The following is a 12,594-nucleotide window of genomic DNA, read 5'->3' as shown; positions in this document are numbered from 1 at the left end:
GCTGCTGATTGTCAAAGCCAAATTGTATTGTTGCTGTACCCAATGTTTAGAAATGTATTCTAGTATTGGAGAGACATGCTTACTATCTTCTCTCCCAGAGCTACAAAACACTTCAAGGGTAGCTTGCTCAGCTTTTTACTTTTTATTTAACATTTCCAAATTTCTTAAAAAGTAGTTTTCTCTGCTAAATTCTGAACTGTGACTATGTGGGAAGTAATAGCTTTTTCAGCAACATACTTTCCTTGTGAATGAAAATGTAATTAAAAATCAATTCAGGTTTTGTTTAAATGCTTTGTAATCATTTGCAGGGTGTTGCCTGTGTGGCAGTTCTGCAGGCAAATGCAGTAATTATTGAAAAGTTAAGACTGACTCTGCTTTCTTTGAAATAAGAAGTCACTCAAGTCTCTTTCTCTTTGTTTCTTGGAAGCCCATAGAGAATATCCTCTTCTATTCAGGAATTTTCCCAAGACTCACCATGCAGCATATTTAATGTTTTCTAAATAATGGCATCATAGATCTGGACTGAGCTTGAGTATTACAAACAGAAAGTACAATACAAGCCTAGGGGCATAAAAAAATCTGCTGTTGGTTATTCCTTCTTGTTACTTCAGGAGGAGTTGCAGGAGTAATTAAATAAAAGTTACTTTTTCAGCATTTAGTGGAGTTGCTTTATTTCAATGTCCTTCTTCCTGTTTACTTGTAGTGAACCCGGGAGGATGGGCTCCTGCATCAGTGTTACGGGCAGTGGCCAAACGAGAATATCCAAAGTTCTTAAAGCGTTTTACATCGTACGTGCAAGAGAAGACAGCAGGAAAGCCTATTTTATTCTAGTACTAGCAGGTATAAATACTTCTAAATTTTTTTTCACCATTTTAAAGGCCAAATGAAAGTATGCAATCTGGGAATGTCTTCCATGATTAGCATGGCTTCAGTGCTTGCTTTAGCATGCAGTATACTTTTAAAAAATATGTAATTTGTGTGTACTGCTGCACAAGTTAGCCAGCATTAGTTTTCATAGGCTTCTATTGGTTCACTTTGCAAGTTTTTGCATACATGTCCAATTTATATAGAAGTAAAATAGGATGAAGTACTGGTTTTTTTAGCTATCACAGGCATTTTGCATTTGTTCTGAAAAAATACATACTGAAGTTCCTCTAGAGCCTCATGAGTTTTTTATAACTTAAATTCTACTTACAATTGTATATTTCATAGACTATGAGTACATTTCAGTTTTCTTTTATATTGACAGAATAGTTTGACCTAGGATTTTTATTAATGGAACTTCACTGACAGACCAGCATGAATTACTAGAACATTTAGAAGACTGTGACTTAAGTTTTTCTTCCTTTCTGATGAACCTAGGAAAGAAAAATTATTTCCAGATGCTTTCCAAAGTCAATGGAAGTATTGTTTATGGTATAGGTTATTGGCTAATCTAAAGTTTTTTGAACAGTTAGATGACGATATGACATTAGAAGAGGATTTCTTGATCACTTTGAGGATATCTGAGCCCCTTAGTGTTAAATAAGACCTAATTTATTTTTGCTAATTTTACTTCTGCTATGTATTTCATTTACTATAAGTGCCATGTCAAACCACAGAATTCTGTTTAGTAGTGCTAGTGTTACAGCATTATTCAGTCACATCTGAAGATGAGTCTCTATCACTTTTTCTATGTGTGACATAGGTTACTTCTATTTTTGGATTCTGTTTACTGTGTCAGACTCCAAAAGTCTTAGTTGTCATTCTTCTGTGACAGGTATCCCTTTAATGATTCACAGTTTTAAATTTAAATTGTTAGAGAAGCAGTGTAAGTAAAGCATTAGAAACATGGCATCACAACGCAACAGTTAGCATGTGATCATAGCAGTCCTGATGATACCTAAGGTGTTTAACAAGTTCATTTTACTTGCAGTATACAAACTTTTCAGTGCTGTATTCTTTTCTTTGCTTACCTGCAGCAATCAGAACAAGACTGGGTGAGCATTCCACATGGGAGAAGTGACCATGCACAGAGCACTCCATGCTGGAACGAAGGATCTACAGTCTTTTTATGGCCCAGGTTCTAGGCTTTGTGTACTGAAGTGAAGAAGTGTTGCAACACCATGGGCCTGAATATTTAACAATAGCTCTCTCCTGCTAACTTCCTTGCTGAATCAGTGTGTAATTATAAATATATGTATTGATAACATGTATATGGCTCTATTTTTATTTGCTTGCTTTAGAAGAAGAAAAGCGCATACAGCTTTGAATCACCAACATGGGCTTCTGTGTTAATTTTAAACAAGTTATAGAATTTCATTGTCAACCTTCCTAACATACTTGTGCAGTTTTTGTGCATGTGTAAAAAGCACAAGAGACAAATGCACATATAGCATACTGTATGTGCTTTATATGCACAAAAATCTGTGTGATATTTTGGGGTTGTTGAAAGGAGTGGCTTCAGTAAAACCTTGGTAACTTGTTGGCAGGTTTTATTTTGCTTTGTATAATCACAGTTCATTGCTGCTGGTTTCTATAATGAATCATCTTGTTACATAAAATGCCAGTTAATATCTGAGGGCTGTCAATATCCTTATGACTTTGCCTTTTCTATTGTCTTACTCTTATGACGATCTTTAGTTCTGAAGGAGTAAGAATGTGAAAAGCTTTATTTTTTTCCAGATATCTTTATATTTCTATTGTATTTTTTAGTTATGTAATATGTGCTGCATAATTTTTGTTATTAAACATGATCCAGAAATACCTAGAAAGATTCTGTATGAGAGGGCAAGAGACTGCCTAAAATCTGGGAGACATCTGTCCATGCTATCTGTGGACTGCTTTCTTGGATGATATCTGGGGCTTTCCCAAAGCTGTGAGAAGGTACAGTATAATATTTATTGAAGTAATTTGGATTACATAAAACAACATTCCCAGTCTAGATTGAGGATGAGTACATTATTTTCAGATCCTGCATGTGTTTTCCTCATCTCAATAAAGCTGTGCTATGAGGTTCATGTAGAAAATTATTTGCCTCTTGATCAAAAACTCATCAGAGCTATAAGAATGCATAGTTCTTGCTGGAAAGTTCCCTTTAGCTGCTGTGAAAATTTAAATGTCACATGTTTGCCTGCCTTTGATTCTGGAGATACTTGTTAAGAGAGGACTGTGTTGGGCTAGTACTGAATGTGAGGTCTTTTATCCATGTCCTATAGTTGGAAACTCTTCAGAGACTGCTCGGTGTTTCACTAAACTGGGTATCTTGAGGAAAAAAGTTTCAGATATATTTTCTTTAAAAGAAAGCTGAAAGTCAGATTTATTTGATATAGTGTGCTAGGTGCCTGAAAAGAGATATAATACAGTAACTTAGTGAATATTTGGTTAAATGAGTAAATATGATCTGCACAGTGTTGAAAAATGTCTCTGTTCATCTTCTCTGTAGAGATGAAACCATATCTAACACATGATTACACACGCATGCAGATTTCATGCTCCATAACTCCTCCCTTTTTATTTGCCTTTCTCTAATGGTGTGCATGGAATATGCCTTATTACAGAGTTACTCTGTTCATTTGAATATGTAGAAAAGTGCCTATATGGTAATGTTAGCAAGGCAAATAAGATGAAAATTTGTACATCTTTACTATATCACCAGTGAGCATTTTATATACCAATGTTAAAAAACAAAATCTTATACCTCAAAATGTACGTCATCTTTTTACAATCACCAAGCAGTGGTACATTCCACCATAGCCACTGATGGGAACTTTAAAAAAAAAAAGTCCAAAATATAAAGAGTTTAACTCCTTATTTGCCATTTCTGGTAATTGTTGGAACATGGGCAAGTTTATTAATTTAATAGGATAGCTTTATTTTACAAAGGTATGGAAAGTTTACAAAGCAGTATATAAACTTATATCATTAGTTGCATTTGCACTAAATGTGATGTACTTTTGCGATTTATTCTGTAAATAAAATGACACTACAGATACTATTTGTAAAGAGTATGTTTTACTTTTAGATAAAGGCACTGGTACTTCACTGTAGCTAGCCCTGCCCAATCAGATTTGTAAGAGGCTTTTTAAAGACTATGGAAGGAGTTACGTGACTGAGAAATCATTATTAATGGACCTCTGGGAAAGTAATCTCAAAAGGCAGTAGGCCTCTCATATTGTCCTTGTGTGAGTAGCCATTAGATCCTTTCTTCTGGAAGGGATGTTGCTTTTATGGTTTTATACAATTTACCCTGTCTCTTGAGCCCATCTCTCTTGTCAATCACTGCCATGTCTGTGCGCTCTGAGTTCATTTCCTCCTGTTAACAGATCAAGAGTGTTAACACAGCTGTGGTGGTCTTTGCAGAAACAGCTTCTGACTCTAGAATGGTTGTTTTGTAAGCTAAACCAGTTCAAAAGGCTGAAAATGCAGCAATCATAGGATATTGTTCTCTGGATATCTGCATCTGTTTGGAGAATTTGGATGATGCCAAACTAGATCTGAAGGACATGACTTGATAGACTTGTACTGGGAATGAAGATGAGATGGTCATTGTTATTCTGTCTGAGAACCTGAAAATCTTGGACAAATTTATCTGTGAAAAATGTGATGCACTTTGTAAAAACCTTACCTTTTACTTAATTGGGCTGAGCTGGCTTATCTGAAGTTGTGCAGATTCTCTTTAATCAGATTGTCCACCTGTATTTTTGTCAAGTTTTACAGATAATGCTGTATTTGAATTGCCACTGTTCATTTACAGACTTAAAACATGAATCATATTTTTGAGTACCTTGAGTGTGTAGAGTTGTAACTGTTCTATAATAGCTTTATGATCCTAATGATAAGTTTTAAAAATTAAAAGAAGTTGGCTCTTACATGTTACAATCACAAATTTAAAACCAGTATTTAAAATTTAAAAAGTATTAAAAATTATGAAGAAAAATCTTGGCTTCTTGTTGTTTTTAACTTCCCAATATTTGGAGAAACCTTGCCTTTTAAACAACTTTTAAATCATGAATGGAATTATATACAATATTCTAGTGCATGGAAAACATTTAACAGGAAAGCAGTTTACTTGTGTTACGACATCACTGAGATGAAAACATGAATGCCACATTAGTTTACACATTGAGAAGTTCATTTTGTGCAAGCAATCAGAGGGGTGTTAAAAGGTGCTCCTGGTAGAGTGTAGTTATAATGCAGAGCACTTCCAGAGTATGTTGTAAGGAATAATACGATTCTTGGAGCTTGCATGGGAAGAGCAGCAACCCAGGACTAAGATGGGCTAAAGCATAAAGTTACGGCTTTTCCAAAGAAAGAGTAATTTTTAGTAACTGAGATAAGCTTCCATGAGCAATTTTTCTTAATAGTAGAAGTAAGTGGTCCCTAATAGATCAATAGCAATCCTACCTTTACTTGTTGCAGTGATTTCTACTTCTTTATATAGCAATCAGGAAAATTAGAAGAAATCTTACAGGTTTGCAGGACTAGAGGAACAGTTTGAAGTAACAGAAGGCATTACTTGAACAGAATCAAAACTTAAGCACAGCTATATCAGGTTTCTTGTAATATATTGCAAAACATAGAGTCCTGAGGTAACCTCTCACCTTGGAGAATGCAGGTATTTTACCTGGCAAAAAGAAGACTTTTTTTTTTTACCCCCCAGAAAAAGTCGCATTTCACATTCATGGTACCGTAACTTAACGTGCATAATTTAAAAATTAGATACTTTCCAGTAAAGAGGTTGAGCATTTCTGTAACTGCAGTATCATTTGACCCTGGATGATGAATGATAATTAGGGCTATGACACACAATTTACTGGTGTGAATTACTAACACTAATCATCTTCTGTCTCCACCTTTGACAAACTAAGTTTTATAGGAGGAGAAAAATACATTTTGTTAGAAGAAAGGGACACACTTTGAACATTAGCAACTTGAAAGTGTCCTCAGCTGTAGCCATTGATGCAGTAAGCTCTTCTCTCTGCACACCTGCCTCTTCTGTGCATGGACTACGTCAGCATAAAGAAGCCTGATACTGAGGATTGCTCTAGTTTTCAGGGTTTAAACTCTCCTTAAAAATAAAAACTTTTTTAATATTTATTAATTTGGATCAATCAATAGTTAGACCTATTGTCATCCACAAGACTTCCTAAACTTTTGTGTGCCAGGAAATAAGCCACAGATTGTAAAGTTGTAGCCAGTGATTTTTAACTAGTGCAGAGAGTGGCAAAATATGACAACAGCCCTAACAATTCCCATTTGCTGGGATAAGACTGTCACTTAACTGTGGAACAGCCTAGGAAGCTCCTAGGAAGTTATGCCCTGTATATGAGAGAATTCCAGCTTGGAGGCCCAGGACAGCGTGCTGTCTTGGTGAGGGTGAGCCATGCCCAAGTATGAGCAGAACCGCAGGTGTGTTTGTACCCTCCAGAAAATACCTGTAGTCAAGGTGATGAGCAGTGATGCTGGTGATGCCTCACTGCTGCCCTGTTGGAAATCACTGCTCTGTCTTCAGCCTGAGGGTGCTCAAGTACCACCCCAGTAATCAAGGCCTCCCCACGCCCCACATCGGAGCCTGCAGCACTGATCCAGTTGAAAATGTAGCTATTAAAAACCTTCCGAAGCTTCTTCTGAGAGTAACCCCTGCCTTTAGTTGTTTCATAAAGCACTTGGGGTGCTGAAGGGTGGCAACGTTTCTGACGGAGCTTGGAACACTTTAACAGTGGGTGAAATGGTTGACCTCTGCAAAGAACCTGAGAAATTTCAATGAGCTCCTTTATCTTTCCTGGCTTTTATTTGACTGAACTGTACCTGAAAACTCTCAAACTTAATTCAAAAAACACTGAATTATCATGGCACTACCAGGGTATAAGCATACTAAGAGAGATGCTAAGCAAAATCATCAGTAATTCAAGTAACAGATGCTGATTTTTAATGAAAAACTGTGAATAATTTTTTTTATATAAAGCACTAAACATTTCAATATTTAATATAGCTGTCAGCTGTGAGAAATTCAGTAATAAAAAGTACCTGGTAATTTACCTTCTTATTAACAGACTGTCCTAACCAATTCCAGTGAAAATAATGGAACACTGTCAAAAGATGTGAAAACCACTTGCAAATGTTAGTATTACTAGATTTTCTTCCAACTCTAACTGGTTACAACAGAAGAAACAGTTTCCCTAACAAGTAGCTGTTCCTGTCATATAAGGTTTGGTGAAGAGGTGTACAGTTAGTTGCTCTTTTATATAGCAGTTTCTATTTTTATGCTTGTGTGAAACAGCACCTCTTGCATTAAACTATATTAACTTCATCTATTACTGAAAAGAAAAAGTTTTGGATTACTAGGTAGGAGACACAAATTGTGCTCTAAAAATCTTAAGACAGTAGTGGGATCTGGGTACACAGAGGGATGAATTCCAGTAAGTCTTGACATTTTTAGTGTTAGGTAATAGGCTTTTTAAGTTATCTCCCATGCAAGAGAAGGAAAATGTTGGTATTAACATTTACTGATTTTTTTTGACAGTGCTAATTTAAAGTGTCCACTTTTGTTCAAATTCACAAGTGAAGGAAAAAAACACTCAGTAATTATAACTGCCAAAACTGATATACAGTACTTTATTCCCTTCTCCCTGCTTTGATTTGCCCACAAAAAAACTTTTTAGAAAAACATCCTTTTCTGAAACACAGAAACAATGCCGTAATGGCCCAGATTTTCAATCACATTAGTCTTTTGGGGTCAATTTTCTCCAGGTGTACTAGAGGCTTCAGCTGCTCAGCAAAGTTCCTCATGTCATCAGAAACAATGTCCTGTCCTGCTGGCGCGACTACATTGAGCTCCACCAAGTAGGAGAGGGAGAGCGGCTCAATGCTCTCCGTGTTTCCTGGCATCAGTATGCGGAAGATCTTGTACACCACGATCTTCATGATGCCCTTGCGGAACACGTGCCCTTTGGCCACGAACTCATGGTCCATGCGGAAGCCCATCTCCACCAGGAAGTCCGTCAGGTTGTCGGACGTGGCGATGTCCACGCAGTTGCGCACCAGCGCGTGGCGGTTCTTGTCGCCGATTTCGGGCTGTCCCAGGTAGCGCAGGTGCCAGGGCATGCCGCTCTTGTCCATGGAGCGCCGGGCGCGCAGCACGAAGGGGCTGGCCTGCTGCCCCTTCAGCAGGAACACCATCTCGTGGTCCAGGAAGGTCTCGGGCTCCATGTTGTCGCACAGCCCGCGCAGGCGGTGCAGGAGGCTCTCCAGGCTCTGGTCCAGCACGCTCCCTGCGGAGACAGCGCCACGACCATGGCCTCCCCCACAGGCCGAGCCGCGCTCCCTCCGCAGCGCGCCCGTCCCAGCGCCCTCCGGCCCGCCCGTGCGCGGCGCCAGCACCCCACCCCCTCCTCCCCCGCTGCCCGCGCTGCTCGGTCCCGCAGTCGCCTACCTTGGAGCAGGTACTCCATCATGTTGATGGTGCCGCCCGTGACGGGCATCATGGTCACCGGCGGCGCCTCCATCGTGCGCTCCGCACCGGCCCCGCGGCCTCGGCGGCAGCGCCGGGCAAGGCGGGCAAGGCGGCAGCAGCGCCCCCTGGCGGCGCGGCGGGGCCGGCGGGGGCTGCGGGTGGGGCGGGGCCGGCGCTGGGGGCGGGGGCTGGAGCGCCCGGCTCCGCTCCCTCACACGGCCCGGGCGGGTTCCGGAAGCGAACACCGGCCAAGGAGGGACCGGAACGCTGCGTTTTCCGCCTCCCCTTGGCCTGCCGGACAACTTCCTTAGCCCCAGGGTGGCGGAGCGCTGGAACAGGCTACCGGGGAGGTTGTGGAGTGCCCCTCTCTGAAGCCATTCAAAACTCACCTGGATATGTTCCTGTGTCACCTGCTCTGGGTGACCCTGCCTCAGCAGGGGTGTTGGACTGGATTATCTCCAAAAGTCCCTTCCAACCCTAACGATTCTGTGATACTGTATTTCTGTCTTTTATTCTAGTTTGCTCAAACCCAGGGATCAGGAGGTAACCCACGAAAGGCTGGCTCTGTGGTCATGAAACCTCTACACTATTTATACCTTTTAACAAACAAAGGCATCAGCATTTGTTGTCTGTAAGTTGTATGACTTTTCTCCTAATTAGTACTCAGACCCTATTTGCTAGTTGTATCTCTTGCTTCTCCAAGAGAAGCGCCCTTTTAGGTTCTTCCAGGCATGGTTCTCCCTCCCCTTTGGATCGGGGTTTGGTGGTCAATGAGACAGTGGTCACGGTCATCCACTGCTGGAATTACCTTCCCTCACTTACTGCCCACTCCTGCTGACTTCACTCCTGGCAGCTCGCATCCAGAGAGTCCATTTATCTTGGCATTGTCTTCTCCTTTCCTCAAAACAAAAGACGCAACATTCACAGTGCAATTGCTTAATCATAACTGTTAAGCTACAGCTTCTGATTAACAACTGAAAAAACCCCCAAACCATTGCAAATTTGGTTCAAATCTTGAGACCTCAAATCCTGAGGGGCCCAATTCTCAAAGGGCTCACTGCCAGCCTCACCCTGATGCCTCTGGCTTTGGCTGTTATATTTTTCAGATTCTGTGCTGCCTTAAGGCATCACCCCAGCACAGGGGGCACAGTGGAGGAGAATGGGAGGCCAGCAGGCAGGCCAACCATCAGGGGTCATCCTGGCTGCACCCACACCTCTCCCCAGGGAGAGGTGGCACATGTAATAAATTCTGTGTAAATTCCCCACCAGAAATGTTCCAATCTGTCTCTTACAGCAACAGCAAAGGGGTTGATGCTCTTGGGAGTTGGGCACCAGGCATCAGCTCCTGCAGCAGTTTGAGTTAAAACTGTTACCAGAGGTGCAACACATGATTCATTGGTTTGGAAAGGCAGAAATCTCATCTGGGCCTGGTAGGGTGTGCACCATTTCTAGGCAGAAAAGCTTCTGGTTTCAAAAAGTGATGAAAATGCCCAATATGTACCAGGTGAATTTGTACCTGTCAATACTCAAAATAGAGTTATAAATATGACTTTCTCTTAGCAGTTTTTTTTGTGTAGCAAACCTTTAGGCCACACAGAATGTGAACAGTATGTCTGTCTTTCCTTTATCAGTATCTACACAGCTGTGGTATTCCCTGAGACCCCCCAGAAAAATTATATAAATTCTGGTACAAGCCAAAGACCTGCAAACGAGAAATGGCATAATTGTGCCCTCCCAGAGCAGTAATGGTTTGTGTTACCCCTGATGTACCAGAGGTAGTTTGGAGTACTGACAAGCAGGGGTGACCTGAGGGGTGGAGTGCAATCCATGAGGGGAATATTGACAAAGGAGGGAACCACAGCCCAGGGAGCTGCCATAGTGGATGCACATTGTACATACTCCCCAGATTGCAGATAAGAGGCTTGTGTTGAAATAAAGTAAGAAAATAGTCAACAAAAGGTTTGAGTAATTGTTTTAAAAGCATTCCTAAGCTTCAAGGACCAAAAAATAGGTTTCCTCTTATATATGGATCAGCTTTACTTAGCTGGTCATCATCATCATACAGTTAGCATGGAAAAAATATTGAGAAAGATAGCTAAGAAAAGTAAAAATCAATATAAAAAAGTATTTTAGCATTTCAAGAGGGGTAATTTCTGAGGTTCACTTCTCTCTGTGGTGATACCAATTTTCACTTCTGTCTAGCTGAGGTGCATAATAGTGTTACTACAGATGCCTCATAAAACTTAAGAGGATGTCAAATTTCTGTCTCGAAGTAAAAATTCTTTCAAATTCCACGGCTGTCACTACTCTGAGTAGTTTTGCACCACAATCTGACAAGCTATGCAGTAGTGCAGTCCAGAAAAGAAATGTCCCAAAGAGGTCATCCCATTCCCCTGCAGTTCTAGAAAATGTAGGTGATAAAATGTGCCACAGCCACAGCATCTCCAAGTACCTTCACTGGCAGAGTAAAAGGCAGCATAGTCCTGCATCTGCTGAGCTGCTTGTCACTGTGGGCTTGGAAGATCTAGGGTACACCTACATACCTTTAAGGTATCCTAAAGAAACTTTTTCTGCAGCTGTTGAAGATGGGATGCAGCAGACACCAACAACAGGTGGTCAGACAGATGGAGGAGGTGGAGAGAAGCAAAGATAGTAATTAAGAGTAAACGTGTTATTCCCAGCCACCCACCTACATTCTGTTCAGCTCCCTTGAAAATCCATCTCACTCAGCTCTCTGTGTCAGGGAAATGGGCTGCCCATGTGGGACCAGGCCTTTATCTCAGCTCTGTGTCACATGTCAAGTGCTCAGAGCAGAGCTCTGCTGGGAAACCTCAGGTGAACTGAGTGATCCAGCCATGATCTCATTGAAATAATACCAGCAGAAGGGAGGGTCAGCTAGACATAAACTGGATTAAAGGTTTCTAAAACTCAGAATTTTTTCTCACCCATGTTACAGACTTAAGGTTCGAATCCAATTTTGTTACATCTATGAATCAAATATGCTTTCAGATTAAGCATACAGCACTCTACATTCACTCACAAATTAACAGCAAAAAGTCTTCCACCCCACAAATCTATGTGTTAGCTTTTTGAAATTATTGCAATGAATCACACAATTATTTAGGCTGGAATACATCTCAAAGTCATCAAGTCCAACCTATGACTGAACATCACGTTCTCAATTGGACCATGGCAGTGAGTGCTGCATCCATTTTTTCCTTAAACACTTCTGTTGATGATGACTCTACCACCTACCGGGGCAGCCCATTCCAATGCTTGACAACTCTTTCAGTGAAGAAATTCTTCCTGATGTCCAGCCTGAATCTCCCCAGGTGCAGGTTGAGGCCATTTCCTCTTTTCCTGTCACTTGTTGTCTGTGAGAGGAGAACAATCTGCACCTTTCTACAAACTCCTTTCAGGCAGTTGTAGAGAGTGATAAGGTCTCTCCTGAGCATGTGGTCTAGCTTTAAAGCTTGTTTAAGATGCAAGTGCTTAACAAAATCAAACCTAAATTTCACTTGCGTCTCATGGGACTAATATCTCATACAGTATGAGTAAGTACATTTTAAAGGGGCTCACAAACTCCTTTCCACTTCTTTTCCCAGGAATTAAAAGGGCAAAAGCTCCTGAAACCTGAGAGTTTTCAACTTGCTTTGCTTTGGCAGACTTGCAACTTTCAAAAAGGCCCATTTGTCAATGACATTTTCTGGGGTTTAGAGGACAGTTAGGGTATTAAGTACCTTAATTAGTTTATGAAGTCATTACTTTGTATTCCTCTCTTTGCTCACCTTTTGGAAGAGGAGATTTTTTCTTGAATGAAATAACTAGACTTGTGGTGGGATAGCCTTGGCAGAGTGAAATGCTGACCACCTATACAGCAGGATTCGGTAGAAGAGTAGAATGAGAAAGCTCATGGGTCAAGAGAAAGACAGGAAGATTGCTTCCTGGTTTTTGTCAGGGCAGAACATTCTTGACACGTGGAAAATCAATTTGTTGCTGATTTAAAATAATGGGAAGTTAATGGGAGATAGAAGGACAAACAGTAGAATAAGTTGTCTTGCCCTTTTTCCTGAGCTCAACTCCATTCCTTTTCCCTGTAGGCTCCTCTACCAGAATCATAAAATCATTAAGGTTGTAAAAGATTTCAAACCTTATCAAGT

At 40.7% G+C, this 12,594-nt stretch overlaps 2 protein-coding genes across 3 annotated transcripts in view; one reads left to right on the top strand and one right to left on the bottom strand.

Annotated features, from left to right (window-relative positions):
• CERT1 (ceramide transporter 1) overlaps positions 1 to 4,907 on the top strand; it is a 77,995-nt gene extending 73,088 nt beyond the window's left edge. For both annotated transcript variants that reach the window (XM_058824518.1, XM_058824517.1), the window contains 2 exons: positions 704 to 840; positions 1,962 to 4,907. In XM_058824518.1, the coding sequence (XP_058680501.1) occupies positions 704 to 831 (128 nt within the window). In that variant the 3' untranslated portion in view covers positions 832 to 840; positions 1,962 to 4,907. The remainder of the gene's footprint in view (positions 1 to 703; positions 841 to 1,961) is intronic.
• Positions 4,908 to 6,770: 1,863 nt separating this feature from the next.
• MED18 (mediator complex subunit 18) lies at positions 6,771 to 8,512 on the bottom strand. Its single transcript, XM_058824116.1, has 2 exons — positions 8,414 to 8,512; positions 6,771 to 8,252 (listed from the first exon to the last, which is right to left on the bottom strand). The coding sequence occupies exons 1-2, from the start codon at positions 8,484 to 8,486 to the stop codon at positions 7,699 to 7,701; spliced, it is 627 nt and encodes a 208-aa protein (XP_058680099.1). The 5' UTR covers positions 8,487 to 8,512; the 3' UTR covers positions 6,771 to 7,698.
• Between the last annotated feature and the right edge of the window lie 4,082 nt (positions 8,513 to 12,594).

The sequence above is a fragment of the Ammospiza caudacuta genome, chromosome Z (assembly GCF_027887145.1).
Source record: "Ammospiza caudacuta isolate bAmmCau1 chromosome Z, bAmmCau1.pri, whole genome shotgun sequence".
Lineage (NCBI taxonomy): Eukaryota > Metazoa > Chordata > Aves > Passeriformes > Passerellidae > Ammospiza > Ammospiza caudacuta.
Note: the sequence above shows the minus strand (reverse complement) of the source record. Positions and strands in the feature narration are given on the sequence as shown.